Source organism: Bufo bufo, chromosome 1 (genome assembly GCF_905171765.1).
Source record: "Bufo bufo chromosome 1, aBufBuf1.1, whole genome shotgun sequence".
Taxonomy (NCBI): domain Eukaryota; kingdom Metazoa; phylum Chordata; class Amphibia; order Anura; family Bufonidae; genus Bufo; species Bufo bufo.
Window position 1 is genome coordinate 382,811,172 of NC_053389.1, and position 23,977 is coordinate 382,835,148.

At 48.0% G+C, this 23,977-nt stretch overlaps 1 protein-coding gene across 7 annotated transcripts in view; it reads left to right on the forward strand.

The window, feature by feature from the left end:
* NSD1 (nuclear receptor binding SET domain protein 1) overlaps positions 1-22,533 on the forward strand; it is a 167,555-nt gene extending 145,022 nt beyond the window's left edge. For 6 of the 7 annotated variants that reach the window (XM_040405307.1, XM_040405331.1, XM_040405314.1 and 3 more), the window contains exons 20-23: positions 8,057-8,198; positions 15,909-16,015; positions 17,073-17,262; positions 17,850-22,533. In XM_040405307.1, the coding sequence (XP_040261241.1) occupies positions 8,057-8,198; positions 15,909-16,015; positions 17,073-17,262; positions 17,850-19,240 (1,830 nt within the window). In that variant the 3' untranslated portion in view covers positions 19,241-22,533. The remainder of the gene's footprint in view (positions 1-8,056; positions 8,199-15,908; positions 16,016-17,072; positions 17,263-17,849) is intronic. The other variant, XM_040405357.1, reaches the window with a different exon arrangement.
* Positions 22,534-23,977: the final 1,444 nt, after the last annotated feature.

The window sequence follows — 23,977 nt, forward strand, 5'->3', positions numbered from 1 at the left end:
AACAAAATTTTAAATCTCCCAGCCCTAACGTGGTGGGTGCTTTTTTTTCCCCCCTATGATTTAGTTGGCACCACAAAACATAGAATATCTTCCTTCATATATATTTTCTCGTACTTTTTTCCATTGGGGTACACAGACCATGGGTATAGCTTAGAGGTATTAGTAGGAGGGACACTATGCAAATATAAGAGAGATCCTCCTCCTCGGGCTATACCCCCAGGCTCCACCAGGAGGAACTCAGTCTTTGCTTAGTGTCTGGTGAAGGAGGATGACACTTATTGATTCTACTCGGGGGTCAGTACAGAGATCTATCCCATCAGCTATTTATCCCCAGGACTGTGACTGTGACGAGGGGACATCCTCTGCGTCTGGAGGAAAGAAGGTTTGTACACAAACATAGAAGAGGATTCTTTACGGTAAGAGCAGTGAGACTATGGAACTCTCTGCCTGAGGAGTGAGTACAATAAAGGAATTCAAGAGGGGCCTGGACGTATTTCTGGAGCTTAATAATATTACAGGCTATAGCTACTAGAGAGAGGTCGTTGATCCAGGGAGTTATTCTGATTGCATGATTGGAGTCGGGAAGGAATTTTTTATTCCCCTAAAGTGGAGAAAATTGGCTTCTACCTCACAGGGTTTTTTGTCTTCCTCTGGATCAACTTGCAGGATAACAGGCCGAACTGGATGGACAAATGTCTTTTTTCGGCCTTATGTACTATGTTACTATGTTACTCCTTTTTGTTATTTTCTTTCTAGAGGGGGACACAGGTCGGCATTGCGCCTTCCTTGTCCCCCGTGGAGTGCCCGCCGCCGTCTGTTGGACGCTGCCTGGCTGCCTCCATTTTCCCCCAAGAAGGCAAGTGGATCCGGACTCGACCTGTTAGCTCCGGCATCCCACCAGCTCCTGGGTCACCTGCTGCTGCCCTCCATCCAGAGCACTGTACTCCGGGAGTCAGTCAGATGTCTGAAGAGGTGAGCCCTGCTGGTACAGAACAGAGGGAGAAGACTGCAGGGGCAGATAAGTATGGCTTCCCCTCTGCCCCCCCCCCCCCCCCTCCCCTCCCTATGGGATTTGGTGGCGGCTGGCTGATCAACTTCCTGACACTGATATCTTGGGGAATGGAAGGGCCGACTGAGTGAGCTGGGAGATGGGTGTTTCGTTCTGGAAGGGGCATCTGGAGGCACTATACCATGATTATCTCCCTGCTGGGACCCTTATCACTGCTTTTCTCTGCATCCACCGGTGCCTGCAACGCCGACCCTGATTAGGGGCGGAGTCTTCTCTCCGGCAGCTCCCGACCAGCGGTGGGCACCCCGCTTATTCTGAGGGCCGCCGACACTGGGGGTCAACCACCGGCCTTCATTAACCCCTGCCATACCGCTTTTCAGCGCCGGACATCTTTTTTCATAAAGCACGCGCTCTCTTTTCGCGCCTCTATGACGCGTCCTGGGCGCTTCGCTCTGGCGTCTTCCCCTGCTTCCTGAGAAGCTCCTGGGTGCTCTCTGCTCCTCCGGTGGACGTCTGTGCTGTTGCCTGGGTGGTAGGACCTTTTAGCCCTTTTTTTCTTGCTGCATCTGGTTGTGGTTGCCATCATGCCTAAGCCTGGGGCCCCCCTTAAATCTGCCAAGTCCTCTTCTCAGACGGCCAAGACCTCTTCTCAGATCCCAATGGGGTCCTGTATGAAGTGTCTTCTGCCGCTTTCTGTCTCTGGTATCTGTGCCTCCTGCCCTGCCCCTGGACAGGATCATCCTTCTCTTGCCCAGTCCAGTTCCCCCCTGTCCCTGCGGAGCCTGCGGTTCCCGCTTGGGCATCTGCCATGTCCAGCGCGGCCGCTGATTTGGCCTTAGTCGCCAAGGTAGCCATGTCTTTTATGGAACGTATGGCAGTTTCCAATCCTTTGGCGCCAACCACTCCATCTCCTCTCAGTGGTTTCCGCAGAGGACGCCTGACTACTAAGAGGCAGCGTGAGCGGCAGCATCCCTCCTCGGATGACTCAGTTTCGCCCCCTCGCCTAGAGGCGCGTTTGGACGACTCTCTCCCCTCCCCTCCCCCCCCATCCTAGGGAGCTCAAGTCTGAAGGGGAATTGTCCGGCTCGGACGAGGTCATGGAGCGGGACCATGGTGGCTGACTTAGTGGCGGCTGTCCGAGACACTTTTAATCTCCAAAGGGATTCTCCTCCTTCCACTAGTCAAAAGTTTGCCCTTTTTCCGCCAAGAAGCCGGAGGCTGCCGCGTTTCCGGTCCATGAGGAATTTTCCACGGTCATATCCAGGGCCTGGGACCGTCCTAATCAAAAGTTCTCTGCCACCAAACGCATGGATACGCTTTATCCTTTTCCGGCTGACAGTGTGGAGAAGTGGTCTTCTCCCCCAAAGGTGGACCCCCGGTGGCCAGATTAGCCAAGAACACGGCCCTCCCTGTCTTAGACGGCTCCTCTTTGCAGGACGCTGTAGACAGGCGCATAGACTCTCTTTCCAAGTCCATTTTCTCACTGGCAGGCACGTCCCTGCGACCTGGCAGCGCCACCACCAAGACCTGGCGGAACAAGATGCATCTACTGACACACTGAATTTGGTTCTCCAGATGTCTCAGGCTTCTAAGTTCCTTTACGAAGCTTCCATGGACATTGCTTCCCTCTTTGCCCGCATGTCAGCCATCTCGGTCATTCAGCACAGAGAGGTCTGGTTAAAGGTGTGGGACGCCAACGCCTCTTCCAAACGTTCCCTCGCTAATCTCCCCTTTGGGGGTTCCAGACTTTTTGGGGCTCAGCTGGACCAGTTCATCTCTGCCGCCACTGGGGGCAAGAGCACTCATCTTCCCCAACCCAGGTCCAAGCGCACCTTTCGGACCAGGTCCTCCGGCTCCCTGTACCAGTCCTTTCGCCGCTTCTCGTCTAATAGGACGTCGCCTGCTTCCTCCGCTGGGGGGTCTCTGGACTCCCGCAAAGAGCCCTCCTTCAAGCTTCCTGGCGCCAGAGAGCCCGCCCTGCTGCTCCCAAGCAGTCTTCTGCATGAAGGGGCGCCCCCACCCATCGTGGTGGGGGGCCGCCTGCTCTCTTATCAGCAGGTTTGGAGGGCTCATGTTCAGGACGCATGGGTTCTAGAAATTGTAACATCAGGTTACAAGATAGAATTCGCCTCCAGACCGCCGGAACATTTTCTCCCTTCTCGCGTTCCGGGGGATCCGGCCTGAGCCTCGGACCTCTTGATGGCAGTTTCCTCCCTTCTGGACCGGGGTGTTATAACTCCAGTTCCCCCAGAGGAACAGGGCACAGGTTTCTATTCAAACCTGTTTGTGGTCCCAAAGGAGGGGTCGGTGCGTCCGATCCTGGATCTAAAGCTGCTCAACAAGTTTCTGCGGGTGCGGAGGTTTCGAATGGAATCCCTCCGCTCCGTTATTGTTTCTCTTCTTCCATGGCGCTTCTTCGCACCAGGGGCATTCCTTTGCTACCCTACCTGGACGACATCCTGATAAAGGTCCCCTCGCTTCCGCAGGCCGAGGACAGCGTCCGGATCACTGTTCAGACTCTGGAACAGTTGGGCTGGCTGATCAACTTCCCAAAATCCTCTCTCCTCCCGTCCCAGAAGCTCTCTTTTCTGGGGATGGTTTTGGATACCTCGGCCGCCAAAGTGTTTCTTCCAGTCTCCAAGTCCTCCCAGATCCAGGGGGCAGTGTCGCACCTGCTGCGCTCCCCGTGTCTCTCCATCCGGGAGTGCATGCGGGTCCCGGGTCTTATGGTAGCCTCTTTCGAGGCCGTACCATATGCCCAGTTTTCACACTTGTTCGCTCCAACAGGAGATCCTTTCCCTCTGGGACAAGACGTCTCGTGGTCTGGACGCTCACATCCGCCTGTCTCTGCGGGTTCGGGCAGCTCTTCCCTGGTGGCTGTCCCCTATGAACCTGACGTCGGGAAGATCTTTCCTCCCGTTCTCCTGGACGATTGTCCCCACCGATGCCAGCCTTCTGGGTTGGGGCGGCGTTCTCCTGTCCCGCACGATTCAGGGGGTTTGGTCGGAGGCGGAATCTCGCCTCCCGATCAACATCCTGGAGCTGAGAGCGATTTTCCACTCCCTCTCCCATTGGACTCCTCTTTACCGGCCGCCCGGTAAGGATTCAGTCGGACAATGCCACGGCTGTGGCTTACATAAACCATCAAGGCGGGACCCGCAGCCGTGCGGTGATGCAGGAGGTGAGGAGAATTCTGCTGTGGGCGGAGTCTCACGTTCCGGTGTTGTCAGCGGTATATATTCCAGGAGTAGACAGCGGACTTTCTAAGCCGCAACAAGGTGGATCCAGGCGAGTGGTCTCTGCAACCGGAGGTATTTCGAAGACGTCTGCCGCCGGTGGGGCGGTCCGGATGTAGACTTGATGAACCTGGTGTTCCTGGCTCGCGTCCGGGATCCAAAGGCGTACGGTGTGGATGCGCTAGTGTCTCCATGGCTGGACTTCAGCCTCCTCTATGTCTTCCTTCTGCTGCCGAAGGTTCTACGCAAGATCGAGGCGGAAGGGATTCCGACCGTTCTCATCGCCCCGGATTGGCCTCGCCGCGCATGGTTCTCGGACGTGGCTCGGATGCTGGCGGATGCCCCATGGCCTCTTCCCAACAGAAGATCTACTGTCTCAGGGCCCACTCTTCCACCGGAATTTACAGTCACTTCGTTTAATGGCGTGGCTGTTGAAACCGCCATCCTGAAGAGGAGGGGGCTCTCTGATTCGGTGATTAGATCCATGATCCGAGCGAGGAAGCCGGCTTCCTCCCAGATTTACTATCGTACCTGGAAGGCCTTCCTTGCCTTTTGTGAGAACTCGGGTTTTCCTCCCCTTCGTTTTTCCATCTCGATGGTACTCTCGTTTCTTCAGTCCGGACTCGAGATGGGACTGTCGCTGAGCTCACTGAAGGGTCAAGTTTCGGCACTGGCCGTCTTTTTTCAGAGGTCCCTTGCTCTCCTGGGTCCTGTGAAGACTTTTCTTCAAGGGGTGGCGCATTCCGTCCCTCTGTACGTCCCCCCTTTACCTCCTTGGGATCTCAACTTAGTCCTGTGCGCCCTCCAGATGGCCCCCTTCAAGCCTCTGAGGGAGGTTTCCCTGACTTTTCTCACCTGGAAAGTGGTCTTCCTTGTGGCCATAACTTCCATCAGGCAGGTGTCTGAGTTGGCCACACTTTCCTGCCAGGAGCCTTTTCTGGTTTTTCACCAGGATAAGGTAGTGCTCCGTCCGGTTCCCTCCTTTTTGCCCAAGATGGTCTCTCTCTTCCACCTTAACGAGAATCTTGTCCTGCCCTCCTTTTTGTCCTTCTCCGGCAAACTCCAAGGAACACGCTCTCCATTCCCTGGATGTCGTCCGGGCCCTGAAGGTGTATCTGACGGCTACCGCCTCCGTCCGCCGTTTAGACTCCCTCTTTGTGATCCCCGAGGGACCTCGTAAGGGTCTGGCGGCCTCCAAGGTCACTGTGGCGCGATGGATCCACTCGGCTATCTCCGCGGCTTATAGCGCTCGTGGTAGGGTTCCCCCGGCTCGGATTACCGCTCACTCCACTAGGGCGGTGGGAGCTTCCTGGGCAAGGCGCAATCGTGTCTCTGCGTCTCAGCTGTGTAAAGTGGCCACCTGGTCGTCCTTACATACTTTTACGAAGTTTTATCAGTTGCATTCGCTGGTTTCGGCTGATGCTGTCTTTGGCCGCAGGGTTTTGCAGGCTGTGGTTCCTGTTTGACCGTTGGACGTTCCTCCTGGCGGTGTTGATATTTTTTCCCACCCCATGGACTGCTTTGGGACGTCCCATGGTCTGTGTCCCCCAATGGAAAAAAGTACGAGAAAATGAGATTGTTTGTGAAACTCACCTGTAAAATCTTTTTCTCGTCTTTTCCATTGGGGGACACGGCTCCCACCCATTCTGCCTGTTGCAGGAAGGTTTTCTGTTCAGTTCTGTTTGTGGTTGGACCTCATGGGCTTTGGTCCGATGGCTTCCATTATTTTTTCTGGTCTCCCTCTCCTACTGCTTTTGCAACGCCTGAGTTCCTCCTAGTGGAGCCTTGGGGTATAGCCCGAGGAGGAGGAGCTCTTTTATATTTGCATAGTGTCCCTCCTACTAATACCGCTAAGCTATACACATGGTCTGTGTTTCCCAATGGAAAAGATGAGAAAAAGATTTTACAGGTGAGTTTCACAAAAAATCTCCTTTTTATGCAAACATATTTTTATCATGTGTTATCTGGACCACCACCAAACACGGGATGCACTTGTTGAGTTTCTTTTATGGAGCTAAATGAAAACCTTTTGAGGCTCTGCCAACCTCTGGGATCTGCTGTCATTAGTTGACACCAGCTCAGGTAATGTTTGCTTTAAAAATGAGAAACAGAAATCTGATGCTACATAATTATGGGATATTTTGTTAAAATTGGCTTCTCTAGCTGCTTTGGGTGTCGAGAATGCTTGTCCTTTAAAGGGGTTCTCCAGGAGTTAAGAAAATAAAAATACCTAAATATTACTTTATTGTAAATATATTCCCAAATATCTTTAATTAGTTATAATGGCTCGTTTTATTAAGGGGGCAATCATTAGGAAAAATAAAATGGGCACCATCCTATTAGGACACACAAAATCTGTCCTAATCACACAGGAGGACAAGTTACTTCAGAACTCTAAGCTAAAGAACAGCCTCATCCTCCTCTCCTACTTGTCAGGTATTATGATGCTGTATACAGCTGATAAGATCTGCAGCTGAATGTCTGTAGGAATGGAGTTCATGAGAAGACATGATGTACAGAGAGGACTGACAGGACAGACTGTGCTAATGTGGGGCTGTGGTAATGGAGACTGCGTACAAGTGCTACTACTAATTACCCCCACCCTCCTTTCTGTACTTCATATCTCAATTCCTATAGAGATTCAGCTGAAAATCATATTAAACTGTATTCAGGATCATATCTGATAAGCAGAGCAGAGAGGAGAATGAGGCAGCTCTTTAGCTCAGTGCAGTGAAGTAACCCGTCCTGTGTAATTAGAACAGGTTCTGTGTGTACTTATAGGACAGCGGCAATTTTATTTTCCCCTGATTGCTCCCTAGACAAAACGAGCCATTATAACTAATGAAAGGTAATTGGGAATGTATTTATAATAAAGTAATATTTATGTATTTTCATTTTCTTAATTCCTGGAGAACCAGCATCCGCCGGGGACTCCAAGATGGCTCGGGATGTGTAAAAGCTCAAGTTCTTGCAAATCTCACGAGAACTTGAGCTCTGATTGGATGCGCTCGCAGCCAGGTCAAATTCAAGTCCCAGCCTAGTTGAACCGAATTTCCTCATTAGCATATGAGGCGCCAAAACAGACGGGGACCACAGCGGACGAAAGTGGGGGTCCTTTGAAAAGAAAAAAGCGTTAAGGCATCACTAGGGGCCGAACTGTAAGGTAATATAACAATTTCAATACATGTATCCTGGTGAAAGGTCCTCTTTAAAGTATTTTTTCCCCACAAAATCTTTTATTCTCTGATCTGTTAGAAAGGTAAATGATGTAAACTGTAGTGAAGGTAATCTTCTTACTAGTGACTATATTTATCCCTTCTGATTCTCAGCTGTGTCGTGACCAGCAATCAGACTTTCCAAATAACACAGCATTGTGTGTGGTTAGGAAGTCAGTTTCTCTGTGTATTCCTATAGGAACCTCAGTCTCATAGGGATGAATACAGAAGGAACTGATCTCCAATTGACATAGGACAGAAAGTCAGAGAGTTGGTCACATGATACAGCTGAGGATCAGAAAGGAGCTTATATCTCACAAATAGTCACTGGTAAAATCATCTTCATTATAGTTTACATCATGTATCTTTCTAACAGGTTAGAGAATAATTTTGGTGCTTTTTTTCTTTTTTTTTCTTTATTTTGGAATTTTGTTTCTTACAAAGCATATTTTGACATGTTAAACAGATGGCAGTGGTACATAAGATTTTGAAAAGCATATGGTTGTGTGATGCTTGGGAGTGCTTCTTTAAGTCTAGTGGCGTTTATTATTAAAGTTAGATCCCTGAGCTCATGAGTCTTTCCTCCGTCCTTATAGGATCGTGTAATTGATGCTGGGCCAAAGGGAAATTTTGCACGCTTCATGAACCACTGCTGCCAGCCAAACTGTGAGACTCAGAAATGGACTGTGAACGGTGACACTCGTGTGGGTCTTTTTGCCCTGTGTGATATCAAAGCTGGTAAGCAAAAAAGAAAAATCATGTCAAATGACGGTATGCTCAGTCTTCTACAGTGGTGGTCCGTTTTACTACCTTATAAATCTAATATAGATATTTGAGACCACACAGTGAAAAGACTTGGGGCTCATTTATCAAATTATTGTAAAGTAGGACTGGCTTGGTTGCTATAGGCAACTATCAGGTTCCACCTTTTAATTTTTCACAGCTCCTTTGAAAAATGAAAGGTGGATCTGATTGGTTGCTATGGGCAACTAAGCCAGTTCTACTTTACACCAGTTTTGATAAATCTCACCCTTAATATATAATTGTTTTATTGGAGTGTTTTTCCTAGGGAGATTGTGAGAGTCTGACTTCCAGCACTTCCACCTAAGAGCTAAGTGAAGTTTCTATGGCATGACTACCAGTGTTCCCACCAGTCAGCTGATTAATCCCATCCTACCCTGTGCTGTACATGTACGGCACTGGGTCGGTCTTTAAAAATGGTGCCCGCGTGCAGGCGACATATCCACTATGTGCCTGCTGTTTTAAACAGCAGACACCTGGGGCTGATGTCTGCAGTTGACGATAATGTCGCCCACAGACATTTAACCCCTCAGACGCCATGGTCAAACGTGACCACTGCTTCTGGGAGCTAAAAAAAAAACAAAAAAACAGTCCTATAACAGCTTCCCTTAGCGGGGCTTAGGGATATCAGATACTGTGTGCAGAAGCCTCGGTCCTCCTGAATGATCCGAGGCTATTTTCCTATAGAAACCTAGGTCTCCATATAAACATAGTGAAATTCTCATAGACTCCAAACACGGATGGCGTTTGTGTGTTCCGCATATATATAATGTGTGTGTGTGTATATATATATATAAATCCCCCCTTCCCCAAAACAAACATGAGCATCACAGTGTGCCAACACTTGTATTTTTCTAATATAAAAATACTTATCCCATATAGCAAAATGGAAAAAATGGCCGATTCACCTTTTTATTTTCTCACTTGTATTATTGGGGAACACAGACCATGGGTATAGCTGCTTGCTGCCACTAGGAGGCGACACTAGGCTGAAAACTGTTAGCTCCTCCTCCTCCAGCTATACCCCCTCCGGCCAGGAGAGAGCCTTCAGTTTTTAGCTTGGTGTCTTATGAGGCAGACCCCTGCAGGGTGGCTGCTATTTTATTTTATTTTTTAAAGATTTTTTTTATTTTATTTTATTTTTTAGGTTGGGGATCCAGGGCTACTAAGAGCTCTGCATCCCCGTTGGGGCTGACCGGTGACGTTTATTCCACCGCTCTGCCCCCCACAAGAAGACAAAGTGAACCAGGAGGGCTTGACCTTCCTGCTCCCCCCAGCCATGGGGCCACCTATTCCCGCCCTCCAATCCGGTCCCTGTCACTTGTGCCAGGGACTGAAGAGGTGGCACCGCTGGTCTGGATCGGATGGGCAAAGAACACAGATGAAGACAGGTAAGTATGTCTCTCTGTGTGTCCCCAGGGGCTGGACTCTCATGAGAGGGAAAGGGTTACAATATGGACTTGGAGATCTTTCTACCTGGGGGCCTCCTGCATCGCTCCTCCATGCCTGTGCACCGAGGGGGGGGGGTTTAACTCAGCAGCGGGAGCGTTTCTATGCGGCGGCCTTCATCTGCAGCGGCTTCCCCTCGGCGATCCCCCTTTTTTTGCCCTGGGAGACATCTCCCATTCACCCCCTGTGCCTCTTGGGCCAGGGCCCCTTCTCCGCCGGATCGCAGCACCGGGGGACGGGGCTTCGCGCTGGCGGTCCATGAGCGTAAGGGTTAATCTTCCGCCGAAGCCTAATTTTCCCGCCGTGCTCCTTCCAGGAAGTACAGTGGCAGTGCACGTTTTTTCCCACCCTGAGAGGATCGTCCTTCTCGCTGTCGATCGCTTTTAGCCACATCCTGACTCTGTGGACACGTTCCAAGGGTTACTCTGCGCCACTCTGGTAGGACCAGCGCTGCTCCCCTTCTCTATACCCTCTCTGGCTCCCCGATCTCGGTCATGTCGGACCCAGCGGATCCAGCACCCCAGGTCCTTGGTAGGGCTACCCATTATGCCTGCACTTCATGCAAGGTGAAGTTTCCTAGGGGGTCAAGCGAACCCCCTCTGTGCCTCATGCCAGGCCACCCAGAGCGTGCCACCTCAGTCGCAGTCCACTGACGTGCACCCTTCTCCTGGAAGTATGGAACCGGAATGGGCCAAATCCCTGTCCCGGGCGGTGACTGACCTATCTAAGATCTCCCAATCCACCCTTTCCTTAATGGGTCGCTTGGTGGAGACGTAGTCGCCTGCGCAACACCATCCAGGAGCAGGCACCCCAGCAAGCGTCCCAGGCAGGAACGCCCCTCCTTTTCGGATGCATCACCTTCTCCTCCTCCCCCCGGTTCGCTGTCCAGGGCGTCCTCGTTGGTTGGAGACCATTCGTCCGGAGGAGACTTCGCCGAGTCGGACACGGATCTGGATCCAGACCGCTCATCCCAGATGGCCGCCTTAGTGAACAGTCTGGTTTCGGCAATCCGGGACACCTTTCAGCTTCAAGAGGAGGGCCCATCTTCCAGTCACCAGGGGGTTTCCTTCCTGCGTAGCAAACAGGCTCCCAAGTCGTTCCCGGTACATGACGATTTTTCCGTCCTCACAGCTAAAGCATGGGAACAACCAGGTTCACGTTTCCCAATTCTCAAGCGACTGGATCTTTATCCGTTCCCCCCCGGATTGGGTGGGTAAGTGGTCTTCCCCTCCAAAGGTGGACCCGCCGGTGGCTCGCCTGGCCAAGAATACCACTATTCCAGTTGCGGACGGCTCCTCTCTGCTGGACCCCGTAGACCGACGGGTCGAATCGCTGGCGAAGTCTATTTTTTTCCGCCACAGGTTCGGCATTCCGTCCCATTTTCGCTTCACCGTGGGTGGCTAAGGCGGTTTCTGAATGGGCCTTGCGCTTACATCAAGATTTAGATTCGGACCTTTCCCGCACAGACCTCCAGTCTCTGGCGGCCCAGATATCCCAGGCGGGGAAGTAACTTTGTGAGGCGGCCCTGGACGCGGGTTCCATGGTTGCGCGGTCCTCCGCCTTTGCCATCTGCATTCGACGGGAACTCTGGTTAAAGGCCTGGCAGGCCGATTCTTCCTCCAAACGTTCCCTTCTCTCCCTTCCCTTCGCTGGTTCTCGTCTTTTTGGACCCAAACTTGACAATCATTTCTGAGGCCACGGGTGGCAAAAGCATGCATCCTCCACAGCCCAACCCCAAGCATTCTTTTCGACCACGTCCTTCTGCACCTCGCCAGTCCTTTTGCCGCTTCACGGGCACCTGCCCGGCGGCTCCCTCGACCGCGAAGCAGCCCACCCAGGAGCAACGGCGGAAGCCTTCATTCAAGCCACAACCCGCCTGGCGTTCCCGAGCGCAGCCTCAGCGCTCTTCTTCTGGCAAATAATCCCCTCCATGAAGGTGCGCCCCCACCTTCCTGGGTGGGGGGGTCAGCTCCTTCATTTTCAGGAGGTTTAGCATGCCCACATCTTAGACGCCTGGGCACTCGAGGTAGTCCCTTCGGGCTACAAGTTGGAGTTCAAATCCATGCTTCCAAACCGTTTTTTTCTGTCCCGTCCCCCCAGGGAGCCTTCTCATGCGGGAGCCTTCTTTCAAGCGGTTCAAGATCTGCTGGTCAGGGGAGTAATCTCCCCCGTTCCGGCGAGAGAGCGTTTTTCCGGTTTTTACTCCAACCTCTTCATTGTGCCCAAGAAGGAGTGAGCGGTCCGCCCGGTGTTGGAACTCAAGAGCTTAAACCGTTACCTTCGAATGCGCTGTTTTTGCATGGAGTCTCTTCGCTCCGTGATAGCTTCCTTGGCGCAAGGGGAATGGTTAACTTCTGTGGATATCCAGGACGCCTACCTGCACGTCCCCATTCGCGGTGCACTCGGACCACTACCAGTTCGTCGCCCTGCCATTTGGTCTGGCAATTGCGCTGAGTGTGTTTACAAAGGTGCTCGCTCCGCTTATGGGCCTTCTTCGCTCCAGGGGCATCACCTTGATTCCGTACCTGGATGACATTCTCATCAAAGCGTCGTCGTTCCGGCAGTGCGAGGAGAGTCTGCAGATCATCTTGGACTCTCTCGCCCGTTTTGGGTGGCTTGTAAACCTTCGGAAGTCCTCCCTGGTCCGTCCTCTCGGATTCGGTTTTTTGGTATGATTCTGGACTCCGGAGCAGCTCGGGTGCGTCTCCCAGCGGACAAGGTGAAGGACCTTCGCAGCCCGGTGCTCCGCTTGCTTCGGCAGTGCACAGTCTCCATCCGGACTTGTATGCGGGTGTTGGCCTTTATGGTAGACTTGTTCGAGGCAGTACCATTCGCTCAATTTCACACCCGGTCTTTACAGCGGGCGATTCTCTCGACCTGGGACAAGTCCCAGGAGTCCTTGGATTGTCTTTTTTTTTTTTTTTTTTTCCCTTCCTCAAGTTCGGTCGGACCTCCATTGGTGGCTCTCCCCAACTCACTTGGAGATGGGGAAGTCTTTCCTTCCGATCAGATGGATGGTCATTACGACCGACTCCAGTCTTCAGGTTTGGGGAGGAGTCTTCGTCACTCGGACTGCCCAGGGAGTATGGTCTCCGTCGGAGTCCAGACTATACATCAATGTCTTGGAGCTTGGTGCAGTTTTCCTCACTCTGCACCATTGGTCTCCCCTCCTGCGGGGCCTTCATGTCCGAGTCCAGTCGGACAATGCCACGGCGGTGGCATATGTCAACCATCAGGGGGGGACTCGCAGCTCGAACGCCATGTCGGAGGCGGCGAGGATTCTCAGGTGGGCGGAGGCCCATGTTCCGGCCCTGTTGGCGGTCCACATTCCCGGCGTGGTCAATTGGACGGCGGATTTCCTGAGCCGGACGACTATAGATCCCGGGGAATGGTCTCTCCATCCATGCATCGGCGCTCTCTGTCATCGCTGGGGACGGCCGGACATGGATGTGATGGCTTCCGGCCTCAATCACAAGCTTCCTTGCTACTTCGCTCGCGCAAGGGATCCTGCAGCTTGCGGAGTGGACGCGCTCGTGGCACCATGGGACGGGTTCACGGTCCTCTGTCTTTCCGCCATTGTCCCTCCTGCATCGGATCCTCCGCAGGATCAAGTGGGAGGGCGTTCAGACCCTGTTGATCGCTCCGGCCGTGCCGGGCATGGTACTCTGATCTTGTCCTCCTACTAGGGAACGTTCTGTACCCGCTCCCTCTCAGACCCGATCTTCTGTTGCAAGGGCCCGTCTTCCACCCAAGTTTAGATACTCTTAGTTTGACGGCGTGGCTCTTGAAACCTTCCTTTTGAAGCAGCGGGGTTTTTCCGATGCAGTGGTTCAGATGCTCATTCGGGCTAGGAAACCTACTTCTTCCAGGATATATTATAGAACTTGGAGTCCTTCCTTCGTTTTTGTGAGGAGCGGGACCTATCTCCCAGATCCTTCTCCCTGCCGGTCGTTTTGGCTTTCCTTCAGTCCGGACTGGAATTGGGCATGGCACTCAGCTCCTTGAAGGGCCAGGTGTCTGCCCTTTCCATTTTCTTTCAGCGATCCTTGGCGGCACTGGGTCCTGTTAGGACCTTCCTTCAGGGCGTTGCGCACTCCGCTCCGCCTTACCGTCCTCTGCTTCATCCGTGGGATCTTAACTTGGTATTGGGGGTTCTGCAAGCTTCTCCCTTCGAACCCTTGCGGCAGGCTTCCCCCCCGCCTCCGCTGTCCTGGAAAGTGGCCATCACATCCATACGCAGGGTTTCAGAGTTGGCAGCTCTGTCATGCCGTGAACCATTCCTGGTTTTTCATCAGGACAAGGTGGTCTTCCATCCGGTCCCTTCCTTTTTCCCCAAGGTAGTGTTGGCTTTTCACCTCAATGAGGACATTGTTCTGCCGTCCTTTTGCCATGGGCCCTCCCATCCGAGAGAGGTGTCGTTACACCGTCTAGATGTGGTACGTGCTCTGCAGATTTACCTTTCGGCTGTGGCTCCCTTTCGGCGCACGGACGCCTTGTTCGTCATTACGGAGGGGTCTAGGAAGGGTATGGCGGTTTCAAAGGTGACGATCTCTCGGTGGATTTGCTCCACTATTTTGGAATGTTACTGCGTTCGGGACAGGACGCCCCCTCCGGGGATCACGGCCCACTCTACCAGGGCACTTGGATCCTCCTGGGCTCACTTTCACTGTGCGTCGGCGGCTCAGTTGTGTAAAGCCGCGACCTGGTCTTCCCTCCACACTTTTACAAAGTTTTACAGGGTTCACAAACTCGCTTCTGCGGACGTCGCTCTGGGCCGCCTGGTCTTGCACGCTGCAGTGTGATAACTGTCACGAGGTTCTCTACCTTCTTCACTCGGGTTTGTGTTCCTTCCCCAGGGACTGCTTTAGGACGTCTCATGGTCTGTGTCCCCGCTTGATTCATTGGGGGACACAGCACCCACCCCGTTTGGCTCCGTTGACCATGGCGTTGGTTGATGTTGTTTTAGCCTTCTGCTTCTCCACAAACTGAAGGCTCTCTCCTGGCCGGAGGGGGTATAGCTGGCGGAGGAGGAGCTAACCGTTTTCAGCCTAGTGTGGCCTCCTAGTGGCAGCACGCTGCTATACCCATGGTCTGTGTCCTCCAATGAATCAAGCGAGAAACAGATTTTACAGGTGAGTTTCACAAAATCTGATCACGTTATACACACCCCAAAATTGTATCCATGACAAGTACAGCTCACCCTTTAAAAAAATGTAGCCCTCATAAAACTCTGGATACATAACTACAAAAAAGTTATGTGGGTCAGAATATGGCAGCGAAAAGGTTTTTCTTTTTCTTTTTTTTTTCAAGTATTAAAACTAAAAAAAAAATTATACAAATGTGGTATCGCCGTAATCGGACTGACTTGGAGAATGCAGGTAACAGGTCAGTTTTACTGCATAGGGAACTCAGTAAAAACAAAACCCATAGAACTGTGGCAGAATATAGATAGATAGATAGATAGATAGATAGATAGATAGAGATATATATATATATATATATATATATATATCTATATATATATCTATATATATATATATCTATATATATATATCTATATATATATCTATATATATATATCTATATATATATCTATATATATCTATCTATCTCAATTATTTCAATTCCACACAATTTGGTATTTTTTTTCCAGCTTCCCACTATATCATATGCAATAAAAAATAAGCCCTCATACGACTATGTGAATGGAAAAATATAAAATAAAATTATGGCCCTGGAAAGGCAGGGTGAAAAACAAAAACGCTAAAACAAAATATCCTCCAGCAGTGTGAAGGGTTAAAGGAGTCTTGGTACTCTTGAATGGGAATGAGTTGTAAAATGCTACGCAGCTATTTTTGGGCATACCGTAGCAATGAATGGAGGGTAAGCCACACAAGCAAGGCCAACTCTCCATTCACCACTACAGGACTGCTAGAAATAGCTGGGGCAGCAGTCCTCTACTCTTGGAACTCCCATAGCGGTGAAGGGAGTTTGGCCATGCATGCAACGCTGCTTTTCGTTCATTTTGAGTGTGCCGTTCTGGAGACAGGATTGGACCCCCAAAGGTGTGATCCACACCTATCTGACGTACATGGCATATCCTATAGATGTCCATTGTCTGACACTCAGACGCAAATGTATGTTTTGATATGTTAAACCATACGTCCTGATTGATATCTGACCATTTAAAATTTTCAGGAACAGAGTTAACTTTTAACTACAACCTGGAATGTCTTGGAAATGGGAAGACTGTATGTAAATGCGGTGCTCCAAATTGCAGCGGCTTCCTTGGCGTTAGGCCTAAGGTTTGTATCCTCCAATGAAAGGGGCAGTGTTTATTTTATTTAGTTCTGAACTTAAAGCATTTAATGATAGTAAGCCACTAGTGGACTTTGAAGCAGGAAGACAGTTCATCTACTTCTGCTATTTAACTGTGCTTTTCCAATGGAAAAATGTTAGAGTTCACGGATGCCTGTGTCCTACTCATATTGTGCCTTTTTTTGAAAATTCTCAAAATCCTTTTAGGCTTGTTTTCAGATCACAGCCATAATGAGCATGGTAGTACTTTGCTGCTGTAACTCCTATTCTAATAAACTATGTTGCAAAGTTTGGAACCTATGCCAAGCCATGCACCATTTTCTGTATAAGAAAACAATGGCAAATGTTTGTAATGAGCTTCTCTCTTAGGGACTCAAAGCATAAGGATAGTTGTATGTCTGGGGGACTCCCTGGGAAGACAGGCACTCGACCCCAGCACACAACGCACACTAGGGTCAATTTTGTAGGAAGTCAGTTTGCCTATTTGTATGTTCTCCCCGTGGGTTTCCTCCAGCACTCCAAAAATATAGAAACTCCTTGCAGATGTTGTACCTGGTCGAATTCGACCCAGGACCACAGCACTACGATGCACCAGTACGAACCACTGAGCCACATGGTGCCCACCAGAGGTACACCTTATAAATTATTAGATATTTATAAACAGTCTTAATTGCAGCTCTTATCCACAAGATATGCTATAAATGTTCTGATAGATGCGGCTGTCATCTCTGGGAGCTGCTCCTGTCCTGCTCAGCCGGAAATGAGGTGTCTGCACATGTGTGGCTTTCTCGCTACAGTAGCACTTCCTATAATAGCTGAGCCCTCTGACAGTGCTATTGAAATGAATGGAGAATGCCGTCCAGACACCTTTCCATTCCTGACCCGTCATGACAGTACCCTATTCCAATAGGAATGGCTCCTGTACATACTGGACATTTATGGCATATCCTGCGGTTATGTCATAAAAGTCCCAGATGGGACATCCCCTTTACATTTGCTGTAAAGACGCAAAAAATACTAATTTGTCTCTGATTTCACACGCAGAACCAGCCCACTGTTTCTGAGGATAAGGCCAGGAGAAAATATGTGAAACGCAAGAAAACTGAAATGGTAAAAGAGCATGAAGACGAGTGTTTCAGTTGTGGAGATGGAGGACAGCTTGTATCCTGTAAAAAGCCAGGGTGTCCTAAAGTGTACCATGCAGACTGCTTAAGTTTAACTCGTAGACCTGCAGGTAAGTACACATTACTTTGTGAAATTGTTGTTTTGGTTATATTTTGTGCCAAAGGAACATTATTAAAATGAATGAATAATTGTGAAGTAATTGCTGCTTAAAATGAGATGCTGTTGAAATGAGATGCCCACTCTAAAGACTGGGTGATGACTGCACATGTCCATCACCCTGTGTCATTTGTCAGGTTGCTTCCTCTCCGCTCTAGATAATCCATCTCTAATGACATTTAGTCATTTATTATCAAAATTGAACACTTCTTCTCAGAGCTAAAACATGATGCCAACTGTTGGGGTTGCCTCCTGCCTGCTGCTGATTTATATTTTGGTCTCATTTGCTTTATTGGAACGGAGATGCAGTACCAGATGCAACCCATACACGGGAGTGAACCAGTTTTATGAAGAAGCAAGCCATGTATGTGCTCCCGGGGTCCTGTTTTGGGCATAGGCGTGGGTCTCACCTCTGCTACCCACTCCTAGACATTTTATACAAATATAGACATTCATATCATGAAATTAATTTGGTTCTTAAAATGTGTTTTTGTTTTTTGTCATAATTAATTTATTGGAGTTTTCCTGTTCTCGTTACAGGCAAGTGGGAATGTCCATGGCATCAGTGTGATGTCTGTAGCAAGGAGGCAGCTTCATTCTGTGAAATGTGTCCTAGCTCCTTCTGCAAGTTGCACCGTGAGGGCATGCTCTTCATTTCCAAGCTGGACGGACGGTTATCCTGTACAGAGCATGACCCATGTGGACCACATCCTTTGGAGCCAGGGGAAATTCGAGAAACTGAATCCTCGGCAGAAAATATGTCCTCTGGGCTATCTCAACCATCAAAGCACACTAGTGTGCGTAATGTCAAGGAGAAATGCTCAAGTAATAAACAGAAATCGGTGCTAACCAAAGTGCTGATGGCTCCATCCGTGACTAGTACCTCAGAAGCTAGTAATGTGGTGTTGGCTCTTGGAGGAAATTCCCTGCCTTCTGCAAAGGTTTTGGTAAGCCCCTCTGAGAAAACATCTCTACCAGCTGGAAAATTACTTCTGACCCCTGGTAGCCAGAAATCACCTGTGGGTGGGAAACTATTTCTTGCATCATCTGCACAGAAACAGTTGCCTGCAGGGAAAGTCCTCTTGGCCTCTTTAGGAAAGAAAGCTTTATCTCCTGGTAAGGTTTTGTTAGCTTCTATAGATAAAAAAAATCTACCTGCTGGGAAGGTATTATTGACTTCTGTTGGTAAAAACTCTTCATCAGTAAGTAGAGTGCTGCTATCTTCTGCAGGGAAACAGCCTGTGTCATCTGGGAAGGTTGTATTGGCAACAGCTGGAAAATACCCAATAGAGTCTGGAAAGGTGCTGGTGAAGACCGCTGCTGTAAGACGCCAGATCATTGAAGAAAAGCCTATTCTTGGTGATGGAGATAAAGACCCAAAAGAGATGCCTAATCCTGTTAATTCATGCTTGGATGGAATAGAAACTGACAGCACTGTTTATTCTGTAAAGAGACCACTGCGTGTTCCAGAAGACAAATCTTATTCTTCTTTACAGGAACAATTGACCCCAGTCACTACTGAAAAGAAGCCAAATGTGTTACAAAAAGTAAGCAGTCTCCAGCATCTAGTAAGTGTTAAAAATTGTCTCTCACATCCAGTAGAACAGTCAAATAGATCACGTAGCCATACCGGTGCAGATGAGCCAACCACACAGAAACCTACATGTTCTACGGCAACTGAGAAAGAGGAAGGGCCTGCAGATTCAGTACAGAATTTAGGCCCTACTTTAGAAGACCAAACCAATGATGAGAAAACTTCTAACAGCTTACCTGGAGATCTGCCGGTTGGCATAGTAGAAAACACATTTATTGGTGTTCAGCAAGAGGAGTCTGTTTCTGTAGATCAAAACTTTGCTACTCATTGTCAGTCAAAAACTGCATCTAGCCCTTGTCCAGCTCCCCCTGTGTGTATAGCACCAGACAAGGAATGACATCTGGGACTACAGTAGAGGACTCATTGTTGTGACATATATTTTGGATGTGGCTGTCATGTGTCCCCACACACAGTTTCAGCATCATCAGTATACAGACTCTTGACAAGCAGGCTGCTGCGTTCAGATTTTGCTTTTTAGTTTTCTGCTTCTTGCGGTTACAGACTTGCGAATCACATCAACTATTGAACTGCTGAAGTCCTAATGAATCAGTGTGTCTAGTGAATCAGGTTAATCGCTTACCTTTTGAAAGAGGCTGTATTCTGTAAAAGAGAAATAAGGCACTTCTATCAGTGTGGTAAATCTGCAAATACTATGGGCCTTGATGGCTGGGAAAAGAGAGGTGCCTTATTACAGTGAGGTGTGGATATCAGGAAGCCTTTAAATGCCAGTGGACCTCATGGGGTTGGTTGTGTGTGTTTGGTTAGAATACCTGTTCTTGCCTGATCAAATTATTCTAATGCTGAGATCTGTTACTGCATGTCTAAGGTTTCTTCTTATGACATAGGGTTGGAGAGACAACCTCAAGATATTTGTTAGTCATGCCAAAATACAACTACTATTGATGACTAGTATTATGGCGCACGTCGTAGGTTGTTACTGCAGTATTAAATCATTAATGTGAATCCTTCCACCATTTAACCATGCAGATGCATCTTATGGGAGTTGAACAGCCTTATTTCATGCTAGGTCCAAGGAGATCTCTGGCACATAAGGATAATAGTACAATCCCACATGTATAATGCTGTCAACCTGCTACAAGAGAAGGCCTAGTCTTAAATCGGTAGTACTGTATTCATATATTCAGCTGAAAGATCCCATCAGGATATTAGCAGAATGAATAATGACGGTGAAGCAAAGTGATTTTAAGAGGTTTCCCAGTTTTGTGTAACTAAAGATTTATCACTGTGTAATGAAATGTCCCTCAGCTTTCTAACATGTCTTGTTTCAGATCCTCAACTTGTAAAAGGCAATCTGTCTCCAGTTTTATACCGAGAGCACTGTAAACTGGTAACAGAGACCCTGGGTCAGATGCTGGGTCACTTTCTGGAATTGACTGGGCTCTTTATTGCAATTTAGTATTGAACATATTCATGAGCGCCCAACTTTTGCCACCCTCTGTGCCAATTGCAATGGGAATTGTGCTCTGTGTGACGTTGGAGGAGGGGGGGGGGGGGGGGGCGGGTTGGACGCTTATGAATATGTTAACACCCTAGCAGGCGCTCTGTATTGAGCAGACTCTGTTCTGATTTTAGCATGTCTACTGGTCAATTCAAGAAACTAACCCTCAAGGTCTCTGTCACCAGTTTACTCTGCCTTGGATGGAAAATAAAATTGGCAGATTCCCTTTGTTTGTCTTAGGGATCCAGTTTAGACAAGGTGGACACTAAACTCAAGGCTGGTACAATATATGTGTAGGAAATGTGTGAAACTATCATGACAGAAGTTAATGTGATGCATCACAGGTAATTCTAAAGCGGACACAGTTGTAGAAAAGACAAATCTTTTAAATGGTAAAGAAAAAAAGTTGAAACAAAAAGTAATCCTAGGACATTTCATTACACTGATCAAATATGAATGGCATTTACCTGGGCTAATCGCCCAAGTGATCATTCTCGATCAGTGGCCAGAGCAACTGACGAACAATGATACACTCATTTGTTTTATGATGACAAAAAATGTTCATGGTCAGCAGCTTCTCCTCCCGTGTAAACTGGTGTCGTCTGTAATGGTAACCACTTTAGATGAGAAAAGACAGTGATCGCTGGCATGAATTAAAATCCTACAATTATTGTACCATCCTTATGCAAGTCCTGTGCTTATATCCGCAAATGGCCCCCATATTATCACTCTGCCTGTGTAAAGGACCTTTTAGTTACATAAAACCAAAATACCTGTTCCACGTTGCCACTGTAATCCATCTTGAATCCCTTGTTACCTTATTTAACAATGGATTGTAAAATGAATTGTATAATTTTTCAGGCTTTTTACCTTTTGAATTTGCATCTGTGTATAGACATTCTTCTACAAAGTGAAGAGAAGGTGCTCAGCCATATAGTAGAGATCATAGGTAGGGTAATAAATACTAGTCAAGCAACATAGATGGCAGACGATAGGCAGCTGGATTAAAGTATAATGGTCTCCTGTCACGGGCCAATAGTGGTCATTGTAGTCCTTCAGACACCACACTAAACCTTCTCCGCACATTACACTCACACCTGCCTCCATTGAATCTGAGCAATTTTGCAATGGAAATTTTGGTGCTATGGGCAGCTGTGCTTAATGTTTTACTGTATGTTTTTGTTTTTTTATATAACTTTTGTTGTAAACGTTGGTGTTGGTGTCTTTACCAGTGCCTCTGACGTAAGCTGAATTATCACTTTTACATTTCTGTTTTTCTCAGTCCTGTGAATGTTTGTAAATTTTACCTTTCAGTGGTTTGGTTTAGCGTGCCGAAAATATTTTTTTTCTTGTTTATTAATAAACTAGACCATTGTGATTTTAACCCATTGTAAATGCATGGCTGTTGCAGAATCGGTGTGTTTTTTTTTTTATATGTATGTGCATCTTTTTATTTTTTCCCCTATACCCATGCCCAGCCAAAGCTTCAAGATAAACTAACCACTGGTAACTATTAGCTGGAGATTCATGTTATTCTGTACATTTTATCAAATTTCAGTTTTCTAAATCCAGCTATATTCCCTGGGAACACGTGGCACAGTTGTGGGGTCACAGCAACAGAAAAGAGGCGAGGTAGTCCTATACTACATAAAGCACATAAAAGGGATGGGATGCAGACTTGTCCTGGATCTTATTTAGGAGGTTATCAGGTTGTCCATTTGTCCTGCATCTAGTGTATAAAGGCAAAGCATGATACATCCAGAAGTGGAGATCATTCCGTCAAACCATATAACTCAGTATTCCATTCTGTGCATATTTTAACCTGTTGTAACTCATATATTTTTTGAGGGCTATCCTGGACAAAGACTGCAGTTCTAGCCTCTGGAGTAAGCTTACTCAAAATACCATGTGCAAGACTCCACAGTCACTGGTGCTACCCCACTGTAGAGCAGCAGAGCTTACTTCTGAATTTCCGCTCCATCCTGCTTGACTGTACATAAGTGATCTGAGTGACTGAATGGATACGGGGTATAACGCTGTCCATCACATGTTGAGGATGCGGCACAACTGCTTTTCAACTTTACTTCCCTTGTAACTAGGCTCTTGCATTTCCTGTCACTAGTGGAAGGTGGTTGTGCACCTTCTATCAATATGTACTGTAATACTTTGTATATAGGAGAAATCACAATACTGTAAAGTTTAAGCCTACTCTTGACTCCTGTCTTGTTTTGTTTTCCTCATTTACTGTCCATCGTGCTCCATGCCAAATAAGAATAGCTGTGGAAAACAATAGAATTTGCATGGAGAAAAATGTTCATGATCGTCAGAAATTACATGGCCTTCCCAAGTGATGGAGAAATCCACCAGGAAATACGCTGGTGCGGGTTATCTGAGATGGAGACATTCTGCTTTAGAAAAGCTGCAACACATCTTTGTTTGCACAGCAGAATGTTATTCCACAGTGAAGTACCCCATAAGATAATATGGGGGGAATATTTGAGGGCTATTTTCTGGTGGATTATTCCGTTGGGTGAAGACACTTTTAGTCTGGTTGAAAGCGCTGCTGTGCAGCACTCTGAATTTGTTTCCAGCTCTAAAAATCTGATCTTTAAGCTCACATTAAAGGCAAGTATTGCTTTAAAGGGAACCTGTCTCCTACAAAACGCATGTTAATCCACTAGCATTACCATACAGATGATTTCATCTTGTTTCTAAAGTTGGTTTACTCATTGCTGTCTGAGCCTAACCGCCGAAAAAGACTTCCATTCCCACGCAGGCCGTATATACATTAAGGTCTTGAAGTCAAGCTCCGCGCGCCCCCTAGCATTTGATTCATGGTCCTGGTTATCTTTGTCATGTTTGATTCTAGCCTGAAATCTCACGCAGGTGCCATGTCTTAATTCCTGTGTATTGTTCCGATTTGCTTGTTTTCAGCAGCTCAATGTGGCGATTAGGCTGATCAGACAGCAATGAGAACACCAACTTTAGAAACGAGATGAAATCATCCAAAAGATAATGCTGGTGTGTTAATGTGCATTTTGTAGGTGACAGTTTGCCTTTAAAGCTGTCAAGATTGGCACATCACTTCCTAGACTTTTATAGAGTCTTGTGGTCGCAGAAACCTCAGTGACATCCGTGCACATAAGACAGGAATCACTCGCCATTGGAATCTGGGGCATCCTTCCTGACTCGTTTCTGCTGAATAATGGGAGTTGTAATTCATTGCACAATATATTCTAACGAAATCGTTCTCATGTTTCTGGACATAGGTTAATCGAGACAAAGTATCAGACAAGATACAGTTGGCATGTATTGCGTCTGTCTATTCAGAATCTGCACATTTTCAAGCATAGGTGTTCTGTACTATGCTACTGCAATATGGCTGGAAGACTCCTTAAAAGGGGACAGGGGAGTGATGAAGGCTTATATCACATGCCTGTTTTGCGGCTGTAAATATTTGGACCGTGTTGCATTTGCAAACGTCAGAATTTTTCTGTAGAGGATCAGTGTTCTGTCTGTGGAGTTCTATGGGCGTGTTTGGTCCACAATATGGCCCAAGGAAGGAAGTTAGTAGAAAAACAAGGATGTGTGAATAGAATAAGCACACTAAAATCA